We start from the raw sequence: 26,983 nt of genomic DNA, 5'->3' as shown, positions 1-26,983 counted from the left end.
ACAAAGTTTCTTGATGATCTTTTCCAGTAATGTGCTGGTGGTGCTAAAAGAAAATATTTTATAATTGTAATTTTAGATCTTACAACTTCAAATTTGTTTCCTAACCGTAACTAGATGGGAATTTAAACACATAAACATACATACAAGTTGAAGACTGAAACTACCATTTTTTTAATTACAGTCACAGACCAGCAAAGTAATTACCATCAGTCACCTCCTCTACATAGATGGCATCAAGCTGTATGTTAAAAGTGAACGAGACATTGACTCGCTGATCCACTGACATAGATCAACAGTGAGAACATTGGGATTTCATTTGGTCTACAGCAGGGGTAGGCAACCTCGGCTCTTTTATGACTCATGGACTTCAACTCCCAGAATTCCTGAGTCAGCTATGCTGACTCAGGAATTGTCCATGAGTCATAAAAGAGCCGAGGTTGCTTACCCCTGGTCTAGAGAATATGGTCAGATGATAGTAAAGAGAGGGAAGGTAATTAAGACTATTGGGTGGAACTACCAGCGGGCCTTGTAGCAGACATACAGACTAGCTACAATTACCTTGGTATCCAACTGTCAGTTCGGAACCCTAATGAAGAGGGAAGGAAGATAGCAACATCAAAGAACCACCAAAGGTTAAAACAAGTCCTGAAGAGCCAGCTCAATGGAAAGAACAAGATCTATGCTATCAATATACTGGTATAGTGAGCTGTCCAAAGGAGGACATGGAAGCTACCAATGTGAAGACCCAGGAAATCTTCATAATGCATGGATGTTTCCATCCCAAGTTCAATAACCAGAGACTGTACACCAGCCAGAACAAACGTAGGTGGGTTCTGGTGAGTATCAAAGCCACCATCCTGGATGAAACCTAGGGCATCAAGGACTACATCAGCCAGATGGAACCCAAAGATGAGCTACTGAGAATGCCTGAGATGGAAGAAAAAGTGGAAGGAAGATTAAGCAGAGGAAGTGCCATAACAAGATAAAATCCTGGATGGGACGTACCATCAACAGATAGCTGAGGTGATAGACACTGGGAAATCCTACCAGTGGCTGAAAGGGCTGGACTAAAAAACAGTGTTGAGGCATTGATCAGGCACTGAGTAAAAGAATAGGCACTAAACATCAAATCCATAGATGCAGGAGTCTACCAGAGTAGATAGGACCCAAGGTTCAGACAGTCCAATGCACAGTGGCAGGGTGTAAGGTGCAGGCAGGAATAGCATACACTGAACGGCACAACCCAAGAACCTAACACTACTGTTTGTACAGGAACAACATGAGCCGTGGTGGCGCAGTGGTTAGAATGCAGTATTGCAAGCTACTACTGCTGACTGCCAGCAGTTTAGCAGTTTGAGTCTCACCGGCTCAGCCTTCCATCCATCCAAGGTCAGTAAAATGAGGACCCAGGTTGTTGGGGGCAATATGGTGACTCTGTAAATGGCTTAGAGAGGGCTATACACAACCATCCCAAGGCCAGATAGAAGATTTTATAAAGGGTCATGAAAAATAATGGCTAAGATCCTGTGGGACTTCGAGATCAAGATACAGGTAGATGCTGGCCAGTCAACCAGATATTGTGGTAGTAGAGAAGAACCAGAAGACAACAGTGGTGATAGTTGTAGTGGTGCTAAGTATCAGCAACACAAAATACAAAACACCATATTTAAGTAGTAGTTCATTTCAAAAAACAGCCATATTTATCTCTTGTAGCAAAAGCAGTACATTTATTCTAGCATCAACTTTTGTGTATCATAGCTCACTGCCTCACTGTACAGACTATATAATCTTAAGAGTATAGATACCCATAGCCATTGCAGAAAAAAAGGAAAGGAGGGGAATGAAAATGGAGAAACGAGAGACAGAATTATGTATAGAAGGAGTTCACTAATTGAGCAGTAGCTCAAATTGATTTAAGCAGTCTTCCAAGTTTGCAAATACCTGGCTAATAAATTACACTGATGCTGAGATATATTCCATTTTAATTTATTATTGTTTATAGGGAGAGTCTTTAGTCCAGAGATTTACAATGCATGTATGTCCATGTGCATGTACAAGAAATCAAGATTGAGCTTGGAATTATTATAAAAGAGCAAATGTCACTGCAATCAAAAGATAAAAGTCAAATCATTTGCACGCACAAAGAGAGAGAGAGAGAAAAGAGATTTCTACCTTTTAGTTACAGTGACATTTCCTCTTTTACAATAATTTGTATATACCAAGAGAGAAAGAGAGAAAGAAATCTACACAAATTTGGTTTGAGCATAGAGATATAATAAATCAAACACCAGATGCTATTCAGCCTCAACATTTGGCTCTTTGGAAAAGGTCAAATAGTAATGATATTAAAACTTTGCATGTTTTTATATAGAGCATATCAAATGAAATGAAGTCTGAATTTATTACCTCTCACTTCTATCATTCAAGGCCAACAACGTTCAACACCAGAATATCGGTGTATGAAAAATTATTTAAAGTTTAAAAATGAATAAATCTCTTCCCAAGATACCTCACTGGTGGAAGAAATTTCAAGGAGAATCAAGTTACAACAACAGCCCTATCTGTCAAAATAAGAAATGGGAAAGAATTATGACTACAGAGGATGGTGTTAAAAGAACTACTAAAAGACTATGCTTTATTTAACCAGAAAAAAACCCCCAATATATAGCATAACTTCTTGGTGCTCTGATGTCAACATTATATTTATTTCCTGTCCCAGGTTTACAAGAATTCCAGCATGTAGAAATACTTTTTTTCTGTTCCAGAAAGGATGGTTGACAAAGGAGGCTTCTATAAGTTGGATCCATGACGTGATCTGAATAGTTCTTCTGGCTTTTATTATGTGAATTCGACCATTAAGATTTGTAAACTAACAGTTGTAAGCTTAGTGCAAAACTGGCCAATAGTGGGGTTTTTTCCATTTTCAAGCAGGTCACAAGTTGACCATGCACAATAAGAATCTCTTCAAGTGTTCCTGATCATCCAAGTTTTCTGGATCGCACAATGCTTTTATCTGACATTTCCAAAATATCTTATTGTACTAGGAAGGCTACATAAGCTTCTGATAGGATTTAGAAGTCCTTCAGAACTCACAGGAACAAGCCTCTCTCTTGTTGTTGTTGTTGTTAGCTGCGAAGTCGTGTCCGACCCATCGCGACCCTATGGACAACATTCCTCCAGGCCTTCCTGTCCTCTACCATCTTCTGGAGTCCATTTAAGCTCACGCCTACTGCTTCAGTGACTCCATCCAGCCACCTCATTCTCTGTCGTCCCCTTCTTCTATTGCCCTCGATCTTCCCCAGCATTAGGCTCTTCTCCAGGGAGTCCTTCCTTCTCATTAGGTGGCCAAAGTACTTGAGTTTTAGCTTCAGGATCTGGCCTTCTAAAGAGCAGTCAGGATTGATCTCCTCTAGGACTGACCGGTTTGATCGCCTTGCAGTCCAAGGGACTCGCAGGAGTCTTCTCCAGCACCACAGTTCAAAGGCCTCAATTCTTTGGCGCTCAGCCTTTCTTATGGTCCAACTTTCACTACCATACATTGCAACTGGAAAGACCATAGCCTTGACTATACGCACTTTTGTTGACAGGGTGATGTCTCTGCTTTTTAGTGTGCTGTCTAGATTTGCCATGGCTTTCCTCCCCAGGAGCAAGCATCTTTTAATTTCTTGGCTACAGTCCCCATCTGCAGTGATCTTGGAGCCCAGGAAAATAAAATCTGTCACTACCTCCATTTCTTCCCCATCTATTTGCCAGGAATTGAGAGGGCCAGATGCCATGATCTTGGTTTTCTTAATGTTAAGTTTCAACCCAAGTTTTGCACTCTCCTTCTTCACCTGCAACAAGAGGCTCTTTAGTTCTTCTTCACTTTCTGCCATTAGAGTGGTATCATCTGTGTATCTTAGGTTGTTGATATTTCTTCCGGCAATCTTAATTCCAACTTTTGATTCATCTAGCCCTGCCTTTCTCATGATGTGCTCTGCATATAAGTTAAATAGGCAGGGCGACAGTATACAGCCTTGCCGGACTCCTTTCCCAATTTTGAACCAATCAGTGGTTCCGTGTCCAGTTCTCACTGTTGCTTCTTGACCCGCATATAGGTTTCTCAAGAGACCAATAAGATGGTCTGGTACTCCCATCTCTTTAAGAACTTGCCACAGTTTGTTATGATCCACACAATCAAAGGCTTTAGCATAGTCAATGAAGCAGAAGTAGATGTTTTTCTGGAACTCCCTAGCTTTCTCCATGATCCAGCGTATGTTGGCAATTTGATCTCTAGTTCCTCTGCCTCTTCGAAATCCTGCCTGCACTTCTGGTAGTTCTCGATCCACATACTGCTGAAGTCTAGCTTGTAGGATTTTAAGCATGACTTTACTAGCATGAGAAATGAGTGCAATGGTGCGATAGTTTGAACATTCTTTGGCACTGCCTTTCTTAGGAATTGGAATGTAAACTGATCTTTTCCAATCCTGTGGCCACTGTTGAGTTTTCCAAATTTGCTGGCAAATTGAGTGTAGCACTTTTACTGCATTGTCTTTTAAGATTTTGAATAGCTCAGCTGGAATACTGTCACCTCCACTAGCTTTGTTGTTGCTCAGCTTTTCTAAGGCCCACTTCACTTCACATTCTAGGATGTCTGGCTCGAGGTCAGTGACCACCTCATTGTGATTATCAGGGACGTTAAGCTCATTCTTGTATAGTTCTTCTGTGTAATTTTGCCACCTCTTCTTAATCTCTTCTGCCTCTGTTAGGTCCCTGCCATTTTGGTCCTTTATCATGCCCATTTTTGCATTAAACGTTCCCTTCATTTCTCCAATTTTCTTGAAAAGATCTCTGGTCCTCCCTATTCTATTGTTTTCTTCTATTTCTTTGCACTGTTCATTTAAGAAGGCATTCTTATCTCTTCTAGCTATTCTCTGGAATTCTGCATTCAATTGGGTGTATCTTTCTTTTTCTCCCTTGCCTTTCGCTTCCCTCCTTTCCTCAGCTATTTGCAAAGCTTCCTCAGACAGCCATTTTGCTTTCTTGCATTTCTTTTTCTTTGGGATGGTTTTGGTTGCTACCTGTTGTACAATGTCACGAACCTCTGTCCATAGTTCTTCAGGCATTCTGTCTATCAGATCTAATTCCTTAAATCTATTTGTCACCTCTACTGTATATTCAACAGGGATATGATTTAATTCATACCTGACTGGCCTAGTGCTTTTCCCTTTCTTCAGTTTAAGCCTAAACTTTGCAAGGAGAAGCTCATGGTCTGAGCCACAGTCAGCTCCTGGTCTTGTTTTTACTGACTGTATAGAGCTTCTCCATCTTTGGCTGCAGAGCATATAGTCAATCTGATTTCTGTGTTGACCGTCTGGTGATGTCCATGTGTAGAGCCGTCTCTTGGGTTGTTGGAAAAGAGTGTTTGCTATGACCATCGTATTCTCTTGACAGAATTCTATCAGCCTGTGCCCTGCTTCATTTTGCACTCCAAGGCCAAACTTGCCTGTTATTCCAGTTATCTTTTGGCTTCCTACTTTAGCATTCCAATCCCCCATGATGATAAGAACATCATTTTTTGGTGTTAGTTCTATAAGGTGCTGTAGTGCTTCATAGAACTGGTCAATTTCATCCTCTTCAGCACTGGTGGTTGGGGCATAGACTTGGACTACTGTGATATTGAATGGTTTCCCTTGGATTCGAACTGAGATCATTCTGTCATTTTGAGGATTGTATCCCAGTATTGCTTTTCCTACTCTTTTATTGACTATGAAGGCTACTCCATTTCTTCTGAAGGATTCTTGCCCACAGTAGTATACCTGATGGTCATCTGAATTAAATTCACCCATTCCTGTCCATTTTAGTTCGCTGATACCTAAGATGTCAATGTTCAGTCTTGTCATCTCTTGTTTGACCACGTCCAGTTTTCCTTGATTCATGGATCTTACATTCCAGGTTCCTATGGAGAAAAAATCTTTACAGCATCGGACTTTCCTTTCACCACCAGACACATCCACAGCTGAGCGTCCTTTCGGCTTTGGCCCAGTCGCTTCATTCTTTCTGGCGCTACTAGTACTAGCCCTCTGCTCTTCCCCAGTAGCATATTGGACGCCTTCCGACCTGAGGGGCTCATCTTCCAGCGTCATATCGTTTTGCCTTTTGGTACTGTCCATAGGGTTTTCATGGCAAAGATACTGGAGTGGGTTGCCATTTCCTTCTCCAGTGGATCACGTTTTGTCAGAACTCTCTGCTATGACCTGTCCGTCTTGGGTGGCCCTGCACGGCATAGCTCATAGCTTCATTGAATTACGCAAGCCCCTTCGCCACGACAAGGCAGTAATCCATGAAGGGGAGCCTCTCTCTACTATTTATTAATTAAAGCAGCCTGCTCACACAAACCTTTTTAAAAAGACACCACTGTTTTGAGAAGTTGACACATCAAAGTTAATAAGGACTCTTAAAGCAGCTTATTTTTTTCCAGTTCCTTGAGAAACCCTTTTTTGGGGAAAGCGGGGCTACTTTAATTAGGAAAGTCCAAAACACTTCTCCCAGTCCTAGCTAGTACTTGTCTTTCAGAGGAAATAATGAATTAAATTCACTTCCTCGTGCAATTAGCAAAGAAAATCAGTGTAACACTGAAACAGATACAGTATCCATGTACAGAAAAAAGATAACTTACAGAACTCTGAGAGAAAAACAGGCAGCTTGCTGTAGTGATTAAAGACACTGGCTAGGGACCGATACATCATGAATCTGAGTCCTGCCTTAGGCACAAAACCATCAGGGCGATTCGGGGCCAGTCACTTTCTCCCAGCTCTAAGAAAAAGGCAATAGCAAACCTCTTCTGAAAAACCTTGCCAAGAAAACTGCACGGACTTGTCTGTGTAGTTGCCAGAGTTATTCAAAAGCACCAAAAATAAAATAAAAAGATTTTGTTTTTGTTAGCAAGTTTATTGAACAATAATAATGATGTATTTTTATTACTAAATGCCAATCTGGATACTTTTATTTTATCCCTGCTTAGTCTTACTTAAAGCAGCTGGACATTCCAAGGTCAGCAAGACATGTGTTTTTTTTATTCCAGCTTACTTCAAAACAGCTGGCACTGTACCTAATTAAACACCATCACTACCATCCTGTCTCAGCCGGCTGGCTATTCTAGATTGGATAACTAACCAATAAAGATTTAGTTAAGAAAACGGTAGTAGCAGCTGACCATACAACTGCTCGCTTAGCCACCATTCAGACAAAATGACCACCCATAAAGCTACTCCCCGCTCCAGTTTCAAAGTTCAATGTTACCCCCCTGCAATCACATGACTGCATTTTGAACGCTTGGCAACTGGCCCACATTTACAGTGCCGCATGGTCACATGACCATAATTTTCAAAGATTTTGCCAGGAACTGGCATTTATTTCCCATTTCCAGCCCAGGGTGAACAACCGAACTTCACTTAATTGCCACAGGACGACTATTTGTAGTCAAATGCATTATCCCGATCCTCAAAACGTATATTTCAATAAATTCATAGAAAGTATAAATAAGATATTATGGTATGAGAAACTAGGTTGAAAAGTTACTCAGGGGCAGCCCTGTAAAATAACACCAGGGAGTTCCTTAAAAAGAATGGATATATAACTCAATCATATCCTTTCTGCAGGAGATGTGATTCAAGGACTTATGATGCAACAATCTGACCTGCAACTCTAGCAAGATTTAGAAACATATCAAAGTGCTGTGTATTAGAAGTTAGTGGATCTTTCTAGCACTTTAGAATAAATCCATATCTTCTCTGCATTAAGAGACAGAGAGATCTTGAATGCTACCAAGTCTGAAAGCTAATTTGCTGAATTAGTGGCAGCAAAAAGTAACAGCAGTACATATGATCTTGTTTTCAAAATCTAAATGCAAGATATATGACAGTAATAGAGATAGATCTTCATAGTAATAAATTCATACTTCAGAAACCATACACCCTTCTAGTTATCACAATGTTTGACAATTACATTTCTCCAAGTACTGTCTTCACTCTACTTTTAGCATAATATTGGCTAATCAAATGGGAACCACTAATGCTCATTTGTACATTCAACAACATGAACAAATAAAATTGATGGTAATTTCAGGAGACAAGAATATTGCACTCTATAGACAGTCAAAATGACAGCAGTTGCAAGCCTAACAAAGGTTTGGGTGCAAAGCACAATTTTAGAAATATACAACACCATCACTGTATATAATTCTAGATAATTCCATAGCTTTCCAAAAGGAGAAAAAGAGTCAAAGTAGCTTCTTACAAACTAAATTAAATCTGGTTGCCCAAGCTGCAAATCAAGGGTTGCATGAAGTCCTAAGGCAGTTCTAAAATGCACAGTCATAATTATTTGTAACACAAGGAAAGGAAAATGATTCATTGCACAGAGACTAATCATGTTAACTATATTAAATCAATTTGTTTCTAATTTAATCCAATGCAGTGTTTCCCCTGTCCACCTACTTTCTGGAACACAACTTCTAACATGAAATGCAAAAGCCAAGTAAGACTCCAGATTCCAAAGAACTCTTTAACCATGTATTTGCAATAAGCACCTATATTTGCTTGTTGTATGGGCTAATGTTACAGTGTTACATAAATCCAAATTAATTTCAAAGAAGAGCACAAACAAATCCGACAACTTTGACAGCCTGAATTATAAAATCCTACTTCAACTTTACTTTACTTTACAGACCTGCAAAGATTATAAATAGAAAGATTGGTCATAAAAGTTACTTTTATATCAACAGTTGTTAAATGAAACCATGGCAAGACAAAAACTACCTGTAGTTCTAACACAGACATGTCAAACACAAGGCCCGGGGGCCAGATCCACCCCGCTAAGTGGTTTCATGTGGCCTGCGAAGCCATCCTGGAAACAGTGAGGGAATGGCCCCCACTGCCTTGGCCCTGGCCCAGAGACCCTCCTTCTGCCAGAGACCCTCAGATCTGTCCCACTCCTGCCCAGGCCCCCATAGGCACCCTTGACGCGAACGATGTAGAGCTGGCCATGCCCACCCAGTAGGCCATACGCACTCTAGCCACACCCACCCAGTAGGCCACACCCACCCGGCCCCTTGAGGGCAACCGCAATGCTGGTGCGGCCCTCAATGAAATTGAGTTTGACACCCCTGTTCTAACACATAGTTATTAGAAATACTAAATGCCGGATGCTAAATTAAGTGAAGTAACTACTGGATTACTTGGATTATTTCTTCCATATTTCTAAATTACTTTCAGAAATACGCATATAGAACTATTTTAAAAAAATGTTCATGTAGTTAGAGCACAATCTTATGTGTGTGTGTTCGTGTGTGTGTGTGTGTGTGTGTGTGCGCGCGTGAGTTTGTAGTACTGTACTAAGCCCCATTAAGTTCAGTGGAGCTCACTTTCAGAAAAATGGGTGAAGGATTGTAGCTAATTCTAAAAGTCCAATAACTTAAGCTTTCTGGAGATATTTAAAAAGTCATTTCAAAGAGTGAATCCAGTCGAGTGTACACATTGTGTTAGCATATTACTATGTGCATGAATCAATGCTTCTGTATGAACTATGGAATATATAACACACAATACAACTGATTCTACTCTGCTGTAATGCAGGCGCTTCGGGTCAAAGCATTTAAAAATGGACATTCAAGAGTTATTCCATTCCCCTTTGCAAGTCCTCAGAGTACCATTTTTATCTTTCTATCGTGCCCGACTAGAATATTTGTCAGAGTCCTAATTTGCCAAGACTCAAAAGCACAGACTGCAAACGGCAGGCTCGAAACTCTCCAAAACAACCAATCCCCTCCCCACCTCCCAAAAAATAACATGCCAATCCGTTTACCCCTTCCAAGTGCTACAGACTCACGTGCACTTTTTCAGAAGTCAATGCAGATTCCATCTACGTAGCGCTGGGTCTGATCTGCCCGAGATTATTTCCCCGTGTGCCTGCATGCAAGGAGGCACGTACTGGGATACAAAAAGCCGAGGAGGAGGCCCGTCCTCTCCCATCCACTTACTTACCACTGTTCGCCCCGATGTTCTCCCGCAAAAACTGCCCACTGGAAAGATGCTTGAGACCAAAGCTCTTGGCGATCCTCTCGCACACGGTCCCTTTGCCGGATCCCGGGGGACCCAAGACAACGGCTCGCAGAAGCTTGGAAGCCATTGCAATCTACCTAGGGGAAAAAAAGAGTCAAGAGTCAAGCGCCCAGGATGCCGATTCAAAACCTGCCAAAGGAAAATGGAACCCCGCACCCGTGCCGACGGCGAGAAGAGCAGAGATTTCTACCCCCACCCCCCAAAAAAAAACAGTTTCCCTAACTTCCCCTTATTCCAAGCCAGAGACCCGTGAAACCACCTGCAGGTCTTCCAAGTCACTGGAAGTCTGGCATAGAAGAAACCGGGAGCTGAGCCAGCGGCGAGTTGTTAGTGAGAACATTATTTCGAGGGCGTTGAGGAAGCTAAATTTTCTAACTCGCCACCCCACACCTCCCTGTCACCCCTGGACACCGAAGCGGAATGCCTGCCACTCAACGGGAGCGCGGAAGGCTGGATGGTTGTTTGTCACTTCCTGACCCTTTTCCCCAGCTCAGCAAGACGCGCGCCTGGGAAAGGGGGAAGAACGATGTAAAAAAAAAATGTTGCAAAGTTTGGAAAGAAAGGACGCCGGGCACTTTCTCTGGAGTTGCACGTGAGCAAGTTTTCCGGGGGAAAAAAAAACAAAAACACACGCCTCTTAACGATCGGACTGGGTTGCCTGGAAGACGCGTGAAAACTTCCTTCGGGCTAAAGAAAACGCTCAAGTTACAAGGAGCGGGGCTCTTTGAAGTACCTCCGAACCCAGATGATCTGATTGACGGCTCCCGTGCAAACTTTGAATTACCGGATTGCCATCTCGTTTGCTCAGATCATCAGCCCTCCGCCAATGCATGCACACGCCCCGACTGAAAGAGAGCTCTTCTGTTAAGCAGGCGAAACAAGCCAACTCACCCCTTCTCTGAGCAACAGAAAGCAAACGCACAGATCCTAAGAAGGGGGTGGGGGGGTGGGGGGGGAAATAAGTCCGCAAAATGGCGTTTTTTTAAAAAAAAAATAGTCGACAGATTGTTTCACATATTCGCAACCTTCGTTCGGTCAAAGCAGAAAAGCAACGCTTCCCAGTTCCGCCTGCGCCTTTAAGAGAAGTGAGAGAAAGAGAAAAGAGTCTCCGCAGACACAAACTGTTCCCAATTACTCTGCCCAATTGCACGCAGCAGCAACGGACGCTTCGGTATATCATGAGGAGGGAGGAAATCCCACCAGTTGGAGTCGACAGCAAAGCGAACCCCGCCCCTCCTTGAAGCAAGGGGTCTTGGGTTTTGTAGTCCTGAACGGCACTGTGTCGGGCGGTTTTCAACAATCCTTGCAACTTAGTTCGACTACCAGTTCCAGAAGCCTACCATCTGAATGGCGATCCACCCTTTTCCATCCACCTTGCCGTAGGACTGGATGGAGAGAGAGAGGCTGGCATGTAGGTGTTAGTTGGGCCATGCGGGGAGGGTGTGTGTGTGTGCGGTGTAGGATAGGTGTTGCTGTTTTATAACGTTGCAAATGTTGGAGGAGATGCGTCTGTGGGAAAGGGAGGGGATTAGCCAGACGGAATTGAATCGGTCCCGAGCCTCGTATATATATATTTTTTTTAAAAAAAGCATTTTTTAAAAAAAGAAACCTTAACCCTGAAATGTTCTTCTTCAAATAACTATTTTTTTCCCCCTTCATCGTTTCTTTCTTTTTTTTTTTGGTAAAGTCTCTGAAATACATTACTGGCAAGGAAATCTAAAGAAGGGGTGTTTAATGAGAATGAATGGGGAGTCCAGGATGATTGGTGGAAGCATGTTTCTTTAGATGCATGTTTAAACCTGTTTGTTTTTCTTTTCTAATGAGGTGATTTCCAAAGTTTGCAAAAGTACAAAAAATATAGGTGCTTGCTAGGGAATGCGAAGAAACTTTTAACTGCCAACCTCCACCTTTGTCTCTGAAAATACAGTTAAGATTGATTGTTTTATCCCACCTTTATTATTTTATAAGTATCTCAAGGCAGCAAGCATACATACCTTTTCGTCCCATTTTCCTCACAGTAACAACCCCAACTGGCCCAAAGTCATCTACCTTAGAGGTCCCCAAGAGGGCACCAGGGACTGGTTCCATGGAGAAAGGTCCCCCCCCAGACCAGAGGGGGCGTGGTTTTCTGTGCTGCCTGCATCCCATGGATGGGGCTTTGCTTGTTTGTGCGGCCCTGTACTGGTCCACGGACCAGGGGTTGCAGACCCCCCCCCATCTACCTGACTTTCATGCCTAAAATGGATCTAGAACTCAGTCTCCTGGGTTCTAGACCAGCACCTTAGCCACCACACCAATAGTATCTAAACTGGCTCCACGATGTAAGAACAGATAAATTATTCTGTTGTAACAATTTCTGTACATTAAAATTAGATATATATTTTTTACAAATGTTAGACTCTACCTGGGGTCCTAGGGACTCGAGTTTCTTGTTTCTGCAACTTTTACAAAAATACTATTTCTCCATTTAGTATTCTCAACTTTTTTTGGACACATCGTGTGAAACTCTAGCTCTTTTGAAAAATCTATAGTGCAGAGAAAATTGGAAGAGAAGTGAATGGCCAGCAGCAAGGTGGATAGTCTCAATTACAGCAGAAATGGGTGTGCTGTTGGAAGATCTGAAGGACCAATTGAGGACAGATCTTCTTGGAGAATATCTATGAGGTTTTCAGGAGGCAACATGGTACATAATCAATTCACAAGTTTAGGAACTTCTTCCTGCTTTCAAAGGACATGCCCAGATTCTATTTCAACCCCTTGTTCAGACTTTTCAATTATTGGTAAATAAGTTGGTAGTGTCTATCAATCTATCAATGGTGTCTGCTATAAATAAAGTCTCATTGCAAATTTATTAGATCCATGCCTTCATTTGGTGATTAACTGGTGCCTGGCTGAGGAATTCTGGGAGTTGAAGTCCACAAGTCATAAAAGGGCCAAGTTTGAAGACCCCTGGACTAGATCTACCACTATGCCCGAGGAGATTATTTATCAGAGCAAAAGGACCTAAAAGAAACTAGTAGTGGCTTATTTGGTTTTTAAAAAGCCTATAGTTTAACTTCCCACACTTTTTTCTTTACCTGCTCTTTGTAAAGATGTACACTGAAAGAAGAAGGAAAAAGATGCAATTATAAGAGTGAATCCCTTTTGTTGAGCTCAATGTCTTATCTCCATGTTCATCCATTCAGAAGCTGAAGGAGAAAGGTAACTTCAAATTCATGCTCATTGTGTCAGAGGTCACAGTAATCTCTAAGGTTAGTTGCTCAATTATTAACTTTGGATACTCCTGAATTTATGATGAAGTTCTTATGTGCTGAGTCTTTTATATCTGTAGTGACTAAACCAGGGGTAGGCAACCTCGGCTCTTTTATGACTCATGGACTTCAACTCCCAGAATTCCTGAGTCAGCCAAGCTGGCTCAGGAATTCTGGGAGTTGAAGTCCATGAGTCATAAAAGAGCCGAGGTTGCCTACCCCTGGACTAAACAGAGCTAATATATTAAATGAAGAGAAAAAAAGTTTAAGATGCTTATCCTTGAAAACAACCATCTAAAATAAGACTTCATGTTCAGTCTTGTAGAACTATCGGTCACGTAAAAAATGTAAGATTTATTCTATTTTTTTAATTACTCTGAAGAAAGCAAAGCATACATTTTTGTTATACAGGTAGTCCTTGACTTATGACCACAATTGAGCCCAACATTTGTTGTTAAGTGAGATATTTATTAAGTGAGTTTTGCCCCACTTTACGACCTTTCTTACCACAGTTATTAAGTGAATCATTGCCATTATTAAGTTAATAAGCTTCAGTTCTTCTCTTTTTAATCCCTTTATTATTTTTATAAATAACTCAAGGAGGCAAACATACATAGTACTCCTTTCTCCTCCTGTTTTCCCCACAACAACCCTCAATGTGAACTGAGTTGGAGAGAGGGAGAGAGAGAGAGACAGACAGACAGACAGGCCTAAAGTCACCCAGCCAGCTTTCATGCCTAAGGGCAAGACTTGCAGTCTCCTGGCCAGCACCTTAAGCAGGAAACCAAACTGGCTCTCTCATTCCAAAAATCATAGTCACACTTCGTTTCTAGTCTGGTGATATAACCACTAGAGACCAAAGTGGCTCTTTACAGTTCTTACTGTTAAATGTTTTCCTGTTACAGTTCTTACTGGAAAGGTAGCACTTACAAGAGTTTATTGTTTTATGAACTTCTGTCATAAATTGATTCTAGATAAACATCTGGCAAGCTGACAAATGTCCAGGAGGTTGCTGTCTAAATTTCCATTCATAAAATAAAAGAGTGGCTCAAAGCCAAGCAGGGCAGCCCCATGTATGTTTGTTCCAATCAGAACAGTGCTGCTCAAGCAGGAAATCCTATAGCATTTCAGACAAAAGAGCCTTGGTGGAGCAGTGGGCTAGTGCCTCCTTAAGTAACACCAGCTGCCTGCAATTAGTGCAGGTTCGCATCCCACCAGGCTCAAGGTTGACTCAGCCTTCCATCCTTCCGAGGTAGGTAAAATGAGGACCCAGATTGTTGGGGGCAATAAGCTGACTTTGTAATAATGCCGCTTGGGGGGGGAAGCCCTAATAAGCAGGCATATACATAGAATGAAGGCTATTGCTAAGCACATTGGTTTGTGCTTAAAATTGTAAGCCGGCGGGATATAAATGGGATTAAAAAAAATGGCAGTCCAATCTCCTTTTAAAACTGTCTACTGATAGTGCACCCATAGCTTCTGAAGTTCCCACATAATTTCCACTCATTAATTCTTAACTCTCAGGAAATTCCTTCTAAGTTTTTGGTTGGATGTCTCTTTGGTAAGTTTCCATTCATTACTTCTGATCTTTTATATTTCATAGTCTTCAGTAAGGTTTTTTTTTCAGATTTCTTAGATTTACAGTATATCTGTTATAGTATTTTTGTACTTTTACAACATGCTAATAGCAATTAATAACCATCAATCACTCTGCTGTAACATAAAGTAGATTACTAAAAGGAGTGATAAATTCCTAATTACATATAAAACATTAGTATGGTGCTGATGGCAAGTGGGATAAGAAGCTAATGACCACCTAACTTAAATAATAAAAAATACACCTATTATTGAATTTGCCACAAAGTATTCTAAGAGTTGGTTCAAATCAACAACCGTATGTGTGTCCCAAGAATATTTGCTCACAGCTTTGTAACTCTTGCTTTCTCAGGTTCAGCTACTATTCATTGATAAATGGCAGCAATTCAGGGACAATTCAATTTCAGGTGCTAGAAGCCAGATCAAATTGCAAGGAATTCAACAGGATTAAATTTTTCAAAATGCATAGCATTATTGACATTTTTTACCTTTTATTGCCTGGAAAAATGATTAATGCCTAAGTATGCTTCTTGGCTTTTCAGCTGGTATGATGATTCCTCTGGACACTTCCCCAGATACCTCGCCAGATGTCAACTCGGAGAAGGGTGAACCAGTTCCAGGCATGTTGGTCAATGGTTCTGAGCAGCCAACTGAGAGGACAGCCCTGGGGCTTCAGGTGGGGAAAGCATGCAACTGCAGCCAGTCAGTGATGAAGAAGAAAAACTGCCTTCTGCACCTAATCCAAGAACATGTAGGGTAGAGAAAAGGCAGGAGCAGAGGTCAACCAGATTACTCATGAGGAGAAAGCCTCACCCTCCTTGATGGGCTGCACCAGAAGTTGGCTATTTAGTACAGCAGACAGATGGAACCGATGCTGGGAACAATGTGTTTTCTTGCTTCATGTTCTTGCCTTGAACTTCAGATTGTATCTCTTCAGCTGTTGCCTTTGCTTGCCTTTGTCTTGGGAACTTGCTTTGGCCTAATGCTCTGGACTTTCCTTTGCCTCAAGGATTAGTGTTGGCTTCATTTGAGTAGTCTGTGGAACTCATTGGGGTTGAGCCGGTGCCAGCACAGGGAATTGCTGGGGAAAACCCATTCAGGCTCAGAAGCCTTAATAAAGATTCCTTACATTGTGTGTGTGTGAGAGAGAGAGACAGAGACAGAGACAGGCAGACAGACATAGCTGCCATCCCTGAAAATTTCCTCTCTTCCCTAGTTTTATCTTACAACTTTTTGAATTATTTAAGGACTTTTTCATGCATCTTAAAAGCAACCTAAAGATAAGGCAAGTAGATTGGTTAATAGGAATTAAAGAGGGACTTGGGCAACCATATAGGTTAGGGGTCTTCAAACTTGGCCCTTTTATGACTTGTGGACTTCAACTCCCAGAATTCCTCAGCCAAGCATGCTGGCTGAGGAATTCTGGGAGTTGAAGTCCACAAGTCATAAAAGGACCAAGTTTGAAGACCCCTGATATAGCTTTTCTTAAATAGGTATAGGAGGGGGAGTGTTATATGATCTGAAAAAAATTGAAACAAAAGATATTGGTAATCAAAAAACTGTTTTTTTCTTCCTATATTTTGATGTGTACATTTAATACACTTCCGTATTTCTGATAAAACAAACCCTATTTCCTAAAGCTGTTATTCAGCTTTTTAAGATACATGCTGCATTCATAAGTAATATTTTTTTAAAAAAGTTTAACACCAGAGACCTAATGTTGAAACACTGCCCATATCTGAGCTGGGTATATAACAGAAAAAAATATACTGGTATTATCTGGTGTTATAGCATCATAAATGTGCGTAGTATTTGCCAACCACGCCAGAATATGTGTTTTTGCACCGAGAAGCCTACAGTTGAATTATGGAGACTCCGAAGAAGAAACGTCACTGAGCATATCGGAATGAATTCTTCATGCCTATGAAAGTTTTTCACAGGTTAAACAGGTGCCGCGCTGACAAATGTGGCTCTGGGAGCTTTAGCATGTGATGTTGTGTGAACGAACCACTCGTGAAGAGCTTTCGATCTTCTGCCCTGTTGCTATGCTTTTGCAGTAGCAACCATTCACTCTTCGGAGTACCCCATTGATAAACGCAGTATCTAGAGGCAAACCGGTTCAATATCCCCAAGGTGTTAAAATACCATTTTCACTCTGAGGGTCTGCAATTCAGGAAACTCTCTTTTTTTTTCAATATCACTCCCTTCGTGAGATTCTACTCCCAAGGCCGATTTTCCAGCCGAACAGCGAGTCGCCTCTTTCAATCGTCCGAATCCACTGCAAGTTGCAGAACTCGCAACTCGGTTCGGAATGGGAAAACAAACAAAAAAACAAAACACGTCGGATCAGGTAGAAGCTGTTCTGCTTCGGGGCCGTCAGAAACTGTCAGCATCCAAGACGACCACCGAGGCAGACGGCGACTCTCCAGCGTCACCTGAAAGTGCCCCGCTTGGTAAAAAAGAAAGCGAGACTAAAAAAAAAAAAAACGCGCCGCCCGCCTTGCCCACAAGTTACTTCGCTCGCCTCCGCTTTCCTTCTTTTCCATTTCATTCCCCCTCCCCTCCCCACCCCACACAGGCACACACAGACACACACACAAACAGTCACGGAACCCGGAAGTTTGTGTGTGAGCGCGTCTCTTTCTACGCGGTGGTTGGTGTTTCGTTTTTCTTTCTTTTTTTTTTATTTTCTATCACATGGCAAGTGTGCGAGAGATACAATAAAAACAGAAAAATGGCGACAGTCACGTTGTGGCGACTCTCTCTGCTGCGTCATTAGATAATCTTCGCGCAAAGAAAGCGAAGAACAAAGACCCAGAGAGCGAGGGGGCAACCGGCGCGTCTGGAAAGGTGGGTGGGCGAGAGGCAGCGACTTGCCAGAGCGCGGGGAGCCGACGGGCGCCCGGGGCGGACGGAGGGAGGGAGGGAGGGAGGGAGGGAGGGAAGGGGAAAAAAAGAGGACTTAGGGAGGGGGGGGTGAGCCAGCGCGTTTATTGCAGGGCACCGGGGTTGGCATCCCGACTCCCCCCTCCCTCCCATCTGCCCGCTCGCAGTTCGGCTTTCCCAGAGCCTCGGGAAAAGTCCTGCGAGAGGTTGGTGGGCTTGGACGCGAGGGGCAAAGCTTTTCATCGCCCCACGGAGGAGGAGGAGGAGGAGGAGGGGCGGCGGCGCCAGTCTCTGGGGCGAGGTGTCGACGCTTGCCCTCCTTTCTCCCCCCCCCTCCTCTTTTAACAAACGCGGCCGCACAGCTGGGCGAGCGGGGTGTTTGGCCAGCTGAGCGTTTTGCCCGCCTTTTCCTTCCCTTCCCCCCCCCCCACAGCTGAGGATCCTGCGCTCTAACTATTAGGCGTCCCGACCGCCAGCGCGCTTTGGCCAGAGGCGCGAGTGTTCGCGGGGTTTTTTTGTTTTGTTTTGTTTTGTTTTGTGGGGGCTTTTTGCCCTTCTTGGGCGGGCGAAGGGGATTAAAAGACGGGCGAGGCTCGGGCCCGGGGACTTGGTGGGAGCCGTCCCATCCCTAGCCCGACCTTCTTTCTTCCTTCGGACGGAGGCAGATTCGCTCGGCGGCGCTTGACGGCGGCTGGAGCGAGCCAGGAGGGAGCCGCGAGGAAAGGCGGTGCGGGGAAAGGACGGCAGCCACTCCGGAGGGTGTGTGTGTGTGTGTGTGTGTGTCTCTTAAAATGTGGCGCACTATTATTTTCCTTAAGACTCCTGGCCCGGTTCCTTTCCAGTCAAGTGATTGTAAATATAGCCTGGATGTTGTTGACATGAACCGTCCAGGGGGAGGAGCGCAGAGAGGAGGATGAGGAAGGCGGAGGAGGCTCCCAGGCTGGCAGGGGGTGAGTTTTATCCCAAAAATAAGGAGGAGCTATCAGCCAAACTGGGGCCGGAGGCTCGGACGAGCGGTTTGGTATTTGGCGCTGGAGGCGAGCGCCTCCCCGCCGAGGCTGCTGCCGCCGCCGCTTTGCTGGCCTTCCACGCCTGCTGTGGTCGTCGAACTGCCTTAGCAGGCGAGTCGGTTGCTCTCGACGTGCTGGCTGTCCTCCAGAACGATCTCGACCCGACCTCTTTTTCTTTTCTCGAAGCCCGATCCTTTCGGTTTTGAGCTGCTAAGGTGGAATGGCTTAGCCGGGTTCCCACCAATAAAGCAGCTGCACCTGGTTGTTCTCTGGTGTTATTCAAGCCTTTTTCCTCACTTGGAGCTTTCCGGATTTGTGGACCCGCAGATCCCCCAGATTCCCAGCCAAGAAGACACGATGATGATGATGATGATGATGATGATCATCATCATCATCATCATCATCATCATCATCATCATCTTGGGGAAAGGGGTTATGCTGCTTCGTCCTTTTCCCAATTGCAGAGACGGTCCTGCCCTCCTAGCTGCCATGCCTGTCTTTTTCATAATGGTGGTGGGAAGAGCTCTCTGCCTCCAACATTGCCCCCTTGCTTGGCATTTGCATCTGCCAAATACAGAGCAAAATTGTGCCCTGCTTGTGCATCCTTGCTTCTTGAAGGGATCTTAACAAGCCAGGCTTAATAGAACTTTAGAATGCTGCCTCTGCCAAAAGTCATTTATCCGCACAACTCCTGAATGTATAAGAGGACTCTGGATATTAAAGAAAGCCGATGTCACCCGTACGAGTTACTTCACCATTCTTGGCATTTTCGTTCTGCCCAACCCAATGAAATATTGGGAGGAAAGTATGTAAATAAACTTTTCCAGACTTTCTGTCCAACCATCTGTCTGTCCATCAGCAGAAACTTTCCAAAAGCAGAATGGATGGGACCAAAATGGGTGAAGGTGGAAAAAAAGCTGGCAAAGTAAGGCTGAGTTTGAGAATGACCAAACGTGTTTGGAGTCTGCAGAAGAAAAAAATTTTTCCCCAATGTATTCTTTTGGGAAAAGGCATGAATTTAGACTTTTGCTGGTTGCTCCATCTTAAGATTCCTTTCCTGCCTCCTTCCTGGTCACATGACCCAGAGTGAATGATCAGGGCTTGGAAAGAATTCCAGAAGTCATGTTCTACATGTGTTCCCTATCTTGTTATTCTTTCCAATCCAGCAAAATCCAGGAAAGAGATTACGTAAAGAGAGTTGGGACTTTGTTTATCAACAGGATTACTCTTGGAAAACAAAACTGGACCAATCTGCTGGCAGGAAATTTCGATAGAAGAACTGTGAGTTTGAATAGGGGCTGGATCTGGCCAGGAACTGCAAATCCCCAATGTATCCCAGTGGGAGAAGTAGTTGGATAGTGGCTCAGAATGCTTGTCAGCTACTCATTTTAAGCCCACTTCCTTCCCAGAGTGTAGTTGTAACCTAGGGCCTTGGAAAGAATTCCAGAAGCCCTGCTTTTCATGTTTTCCATATATTTTGTCTTTGAAATACATTTTTAACCATTGGCTTATCCTAGCTACCTAGTGAACACTTGACTGTATCATTATGTCTCAGTATCTTTTTTTCTTCTTCTGTATCACACTTTCACCACAATTGAGATGAAGTGCTAACCACCCATTCTGGAATCTGCAAAGAGCTATATACAATAAGCATGATAAGTACTAGCCCCATACAAATTTCTAGCCTCTATTGTCTCTGATTAAAATCACTGCCAACCACCTAACTTCCTGTAAGGAACTAGGCCAGGGGTCAGCAACCTGAAACAGTGAAAGAGCCACTCGGAACCGGTTCCCTCACAAAATGAAAACCTGGGAGCCGCAAAAAATATGTGCGCATGCGCATACATGCACGCATGCGCAGAACAGGTTTTGACTGAAGAGTGGTGCCAAGGCGAGATATGCACCTACCCTGCATATTTGAATTGATTGATTGAACTTTTTTAGTCCCACTTTTTTTTGACTGCACATGGCAGAGGACTGGGAGCCGCAGGGGACGGCTGAAAGAGCCGCATGCGGCTCCGGAGCCGCGGGTGGCAGACCTGTGAACTAGGCAAATGTTATATACCTTGAGACTGTCCTGACTGATGTTGGAATGAGTGGCAATATACTACTTAATCCCCTGTATGGCTAATTTGCCTTACTCCTCAGCAGGAACAAAGTAAAAGCAATATAACAAAGATACAGCAATGCAAAGTGACTTTTTTCACTTACTGGCCATGTTTGGTTAAGTATAAGCAGAGAAAGGACATAAAGACTTGACATGTTACAGAAGAAAAAGACCTGATAGGCTGACTGATCCTAGATATATTTACTCAGATTTCAATACAATAAGAGACATAAGTTTGTGTTTACAGGCTTAACCCTAAACTTGTTTCATCTGCCGCATCCTTGTAGTATCTTTCCATCTTCCACTGATTAGCTATCACTAGTTCCCACAAGGGAGTTTGGTTTGTAAGGCATGAGCTGCTGCACCTTTCCTTCTAGAAATTAACAACTCTATCTAAACAAGTCTTAATAGCCTTTGTCGTTCTGATATTAAAACTAATGGATGTAAGTAGTCCCCAGAAATATTAATTCAAAAATCCAGTTGTCATTTCCATTTTCTCTTACTGTTTTTCTGTTACAATTTATACTTCTGTGGTTGACAGTTTGTATCTCACTATCTTATGCAAATCATCTGTGTTATCTCCTCTGGTTACATTTTGCTTTATAACATGAGATTTTTAAAATAAATCTAGCAAAGTGAAGGATCATCCAGGGCCTCCTTTGTTCATATCTTGAAGAAGAATGGCTGCAATGCTGGGATTGTTAGATCCAATTTTTTGCTTCACAATGATGGAATGGGTTATATTTTAACAAAATATAGGAGTGTTTGTTCTCTCTGGCCAGTAAGTAACAAAAGTCCAGGTCTATGACCTTGATTCCTTTATTGCAGCATTTGTGGTTTTGAGGAAACTTGTCTGTAAATACAGAGAAGCTCTAAATGTATTTGTGGATAGAATTTGACTTCTCTATATTTATTATTATTTTCCCTTTCTCTCTGTTACCCCCTATAGGCAATGAAGAAGTGAAGCAGCATAAGATAACTTACACCTTTTTCTGTGGAATGCAGCCCTTAATGTTGCCAGCCTCAAATCTGTAAGTACCGTAATTCTCTGTGGACTGGTCGATTTGGGCTATGAGACTTCAATGGGAAAGAAAATACTAGGATTGAATGTCAACTGTGACTGACAGAAATAAGGTGCTTGCCAGATGAATGTGTTGAATTATATATTTGTTCGGTGGTCTTGATAAGAGAAGTATCATTTGGGGTGGATGGTACTTCTCCTGTCTCACAGATTTATCAATGTGTCTTATGTTTTGCTCTTTATCTGCAAACAGTAGTATTTTTAATTCTGCAGTATAATTATATGCTTGACCTAAAGTACTTCTAAGTAAACATGTTAGGTTTAGCTTGTACAGTGTGGATCTTGAATGATTAAGATGTAATCCCCAGATTGGTTACAGCACTTTTTATCTCCAGCAACTATTCCTGGAAAGAGAAAGGGGGAAATCAGATATGGGGAAAGAGACCAAACAAAAGACAACTAAGTAAAAATATACCGTAGTACATTAAAAGTAACATGTCATTATTAGAGCCAGTTTGGTGGTTAACGCACAAAGCTAGAAAGTGAGAGATTGTGAGTTTAAGTCTCACCTTAGCCATAAAATAAAAGCCAGTTGGTTGACTTCTAGTCCTGCCTTAGCCATGAAATCCAGCTGGGTGACCTTGAGCCAGTCTCTCTCTCTCTCTCAGCCCAATCTACCGCACAGGGTTGTTGTGAGAAAATAGGAGAAGGAACATGTGCTAGATATGTTCACCAGCTTGAGTTATTTGTAAAAATAATAAAGGTAGGATATAAATAATGAAAACAAAAATAAAAAAATTAAAATGTAAATTAAAGAAGTCTTAATTACCGACTGGCATTTTAAGACAGAATTTTTTCAAAACTTAAACTGGCCAAAAGGTTTTAAAAAAATTTTAAGAAAGAAAATATATAGGAGAGATCTAGCTAATTTAAGTTTATAGAAAAATACATTGGCTTTAATTATACTTACTTAATACCTGTTCTTAAAACAATAATGTTGCTCTGAGTACATCTGTATTTTTCACCCCTAATTAATTTATCAGCTTCAGATCTATAGATTTTCTTTTTTCATAGCATCTTTCAGCCCTTAATAGTATTACATACAATAGGGATAGATGGTTAAATTTGCTTTCAGGCCTTAAGAGTATTACATACAATAGGGATAGATGGTTAAATTGGGAACACCTTCTGCTCAAACTTTCCTAAAACGAGTTCCCAGTGGATAATGTTTCATATTTTGGTCATGGTTAGAGGTAATTGTTACTAATCTCTCTCTAATGCATTTCTGTCAATTTAAAAGTAGTTAAGTATAAAGACTGAAAAACCTCATGCTGCTATGCAGAAGGAATGACCTGTACATCTGTGGAAATTGAAAAGAAAGATAAATTATGCATTTAAAGGCAGAGATTGAATATCTTTTCAATTGTAGTTTTGATAACTTGCAGCAGTATGGGAACATACTATAGAATTTTAGCAGTGAGGCAGGACAAAGAGTTTAGGCAAAACATATGTAGTAAGGTTTTCACCAAACTTTTTTTTAAAAAATACTCCCAAATATACCAAATTAAATTGTTTGGGGATAAAAAGCCCACCTTCAGGGCATTTTAACAACAGATGTTATGGTTACTTTTTAATCTCTTATAATCATTGTAGCAACCATATCAGTGAACGCTAATCAAATATTTGAAGGACTTAGATTTGTCTTTGGCACATGCCTCCACATTTGCATATTTAACAGTCTATCATAATAACATCCTTTGGGTGGATAGCTAGCTAGCAAAAATGTAGCTAGCAAAGATGGGAGGAAAATTCTAGAAACTGAAGTCGTAAAGCTGCCAGGATTGAGAAACTTTTCTCTATAGAGGAATGTGTTGTTTATAACTTGAGAAGGAGGAGGAATTTTAGCCTCCCTTAAACTGTTTTCCTGAGGTTAAGTGCCAGACATAACTACCTTATACATCGTCGTTGAGTCAGTCTTGACTTCTAAGTCCCTGGGTGCCTTTGGACTAGCTCAGTTTAAACCTATCTCACAGGGTGGTTATGTGGTAAAATGGGGATAAGAAGCACAGTGCATGCACCCATAAGTTTCTGAATGGAAAGCTGAGTATAAACTCACAAATAAAAGTAGATATAAGGCACCCCAGGCCATTGTGACTGGGAACTCTGGCAATTGGTTTCCTAAAACAACTAAGAGGTTACTATGTTGAGAATGCCAGCACTGAACCATGATTTAATGTTATATGAATTAGCTCCCCAGCCCTTCACCATGACTAAATTGAAGACATCACCCCAGTTTTCAATTACATCTTTAACAAGAAAAAAATTAATGTTACCTCCACACCTTAAATAAACTGTGTATATTAATGTTTGGACTTAAAATGCAAAATAAAACTTTCATTTTCTATGCAGCCATGTCAGCATGTTCAAATCTGAGTGTTAATGTTGATCCATAATGTCTCAGCATATTATTAGAATAATAATATTATTAAGGCTAAGGAATGGAAAGGAATGAAGCAAGCTTCTTTACACCAAATATATTACTAGTCTATTCATTCTAATATTGTGTCTTCTGAATAGAATTTTTCAGGAGTCTCCCCCAGTACTATCTAAAGATCCACCAACTGGATATGGAATCTAATGCATATAAAGAAGTAGGTTACAATGATGTGTTTCATTGTAGAGCAAAAATTTGCATCCAGTCCAAATGCTACAGTCTATTTTAAACTTTGGAATGCTATTTCTGAGCAGAGGACAACCATAACCTCATCTTGTTATAATTATTTCCCTAACATGTCAGCATCGTCTGAAGAATTCAGAATTTATATGCACATTTGTTTTCATAAATATTAGCCTATTAGGTTTAGGGAATTAAATTTGTCCTTGAAATTCGAGCAAGCTGCTTTTTTATGAAGTCCATGCACAGTTTGGATTCTGCCCCCTTATGAGTTGCAGTTCATATTGTCCAGATGGTTTTGTACAGGTGTCCTTTTTTGGGAAAAATAATGAAATGGGTATCAACACTTTCCTCTCGACTCTAAAAGGCATTGATTAAGAAAGTTCTAAATAAATTTTATGTATAGTATACTTAGTTACTAAATAATTGACTCAATATGTGATATATTTAGATGTTCTAGAGCAGACATGTCAAACACAAGGCCCGGGGGCCAGATCTGGCACGCGAAGTGGTTTCATGTGGCCCGCGAAGCCATCCTGGAAACAGTGAGGGAACGGCCCCCACTGCCATGGCCCTGGCCCAGAGACCCTCCTTCTGCCAGAGACCCTCAGATCTGTCCCACTCCTGCCCAGGCCCCCATAGGCACCCTTGATGCGAACAATGTAGAGCTGGCCATGCCCACCCAGTAGGCCATACGCACCTTAGCCACGCCCACCCAGTAGGCCACGCCCACCCAGGCCATACCCACCCGGCCCCCTGAGGGCAACCGCAATGCTGATGCGGCCCTCAATGAAATTGAGTTTGACACCCCTGTTCTAGAGCAATTAAGGATGCTACTTTTTCAGGGGGGGTTTCTATTTACATTTTTTTCATGTATTAATTTGTTTGAAATGTATAACTGTTTTTTAATTTGTTTCAGTAAAATTATAATTAAATTATAATTTAATTTGTTCCTGTAAAACTATAATTAAAACTTGGGGGGGGGAATAAGCTTCAATGTTGTTTTTTCTTGCAGTTCAGTAGTTCAAATCCAGAATACGAAGCTTTAGAAGTATTTATTTACTGCAGCCTGTACTAGAAGAAAGTAGAGGAAGGAATAATAAAATTAGTTGCATATCTCAATTGATGAATTTGATACGTGAAAGAGTATGCTACAGATTCCTGACAAACCTAGCAGACAACTTTGTCATCCAAAAAGTAGAAAAGGGAACTAGGGGATTAGCCATTTTGGATCTAATTCTCACTAACAGAGATAAAATGATAGAAGGTGTTGAACCCACAGGAACCTTGGGAGAAAGTGATCATGCAATATTGGAATTCAACATTCTGGAAGCACAATTAATAGAATACAGTCAAACTAGAGTCTTGGACTTTAAGAGAGGTAATTTCAATACACGCAGAGCTTGGGAAGGATTCCATGGATGAAAATCCTCAAGGGGAAAACAACTCAAGAAGCTTGGGAAATTTTGAAAAGTGAGATAATAAAAGCCCAATCTAGCACAATACCAACAAAGAGGAAAAATAACAGCTCTCACAAGAAACCAGCATGGCTGCATAAAGAACTCTCTGATAAACTGAAAGATAAAAAGGACAAGTATAGAAAGTGGAAAGAGGGGCACATAACTAAGTCAGAATATCGGCAAATAGCCAGAGCCTGCAAAGACGAAGTGAGGAAAGCTAAGGCTCAAAATGAACTAAGGCTTGCGACCAAAGTCAAAAATAACAAAAAAAAGCTTCTTTCAACATGTAAAACACAAAAGTAAAGGAAATTATTGGTCCATTAGTGGGTGAAAGTGGCAAGAAGGTGACAAGCAACAGGGAGAAAGCAGAACTATTTAACTCATTTTTTGCATCTGTCTTTACACAAAGGGAAAAAACAGACCAACCTATCAAAAATAGTGCCATAAAAAAGAATAGAAACACAAGTTAAGATAGGCAAGAAAATGGTAAGTGAGCACCTGTCCAGCCTAGATGAGTTCAGATCACCAGGACCAGATGGATTACACTCCAAGGTTCTCAAGAAACTGGTAGATGTGATCTCAGAACCACTGAACTATATCTTTCAAAAATCCTGGAGAACTGGGGAACTACCAGAGGATTGGAAAAGAGCTGATGTAGATCCCTTCTTCAAAAAAGGGAAAAAATGGATCCAGGAAATTACAGACCTATCAGCCTGACCTTAATACCTGGGAAGATTCTAGAAACAGAATCAGTGAGCACCTAGAGGCAAACAAAATCATTACTAAAAGCCAACATGGGCTTCTCAAAAACAGATCATGCCAGACAAATCTTATTGCATTCTTTGACCAAGTGACAAAATTAGTGGATCAGAGGAATG

The 26,983-nt window shown here is 41.8% G+C and overlaps 1 protein-coding gene and 1 long non-coding RNA gene across 5 annotated transcripts in view; one reads left to right on the top strand and one right to left on the bottom strand.

Annotated features, from left to right (window-relative positions):
* The window catches only part of AK4 (adenylate kinase 4), a 46,542-nt gene extending 35,317 nt beyond the window's left edge, over positions 1-11,225 (bottom strand). Inside the window, exons 1-2 of one of the 3 annotated variants that reach the window (XM_083359037.1) lie at positions 10,992-11,225; positions 10,023-10,177 (exon numbers count right to left, since the gene is read on the bottom strand). In XM_083359037.1, the coding sequence (XP_083215163.1) occupies positions 10,023-10,167 (145 nt within the window). In that variant the 5' untranslated portion in view covers positions 10,168-10,177; positions 10,992-11,225. Of the gene's footprint in view, positions 1-10,022; positions 10,178-10,359; positions 10,601-10,991 lie in introns of those variants that run through there. The other 2 variants (XM_083359038.1, XM_083359036.1) reach the window with 2 other exon arrangements.
* Positions 11,226-16,411: 5,186 nt separating this feature from the next.
* LOC310638667 overlaps positions 16,412-26,983 on the top strand; it is a 29,007-nt gene continuing 18,435 nt past the window's right edge. The window contains exons 1-2 of one of the 2 annotated variants that reach the window (XR_014492147.1): positions 16,412-17,797; positions 21,900-21,981. This is a non-coding gene — a long non-coding RNA (uncharacterized lncRNA). Of the gene's footprint in view, positions 17,798-18,270; positions 18,593-21,899; positions 21,982-26,983 lie in introns of those variants that run through there. The other variant, XR_014492148.1, reaches the window with a different exon arrangement.

Source organism: Vipera ursinii (genome assembly GCF_947247035.1).
Source record: "Vipera ursinii genome assembly, chromosome: 3".
NCBI classification, from domain to species: domain Eukaryota; kingdom Metazoa; phylum Chordata; class Lepidosauria; order Squamata; family Viperidae; genus Vipera; species Vipera ursinii.
Note: the sequence above shows the minus strand (reverse complement) of the source record. Positions and strands in the feature narration are given on the sequence as shown.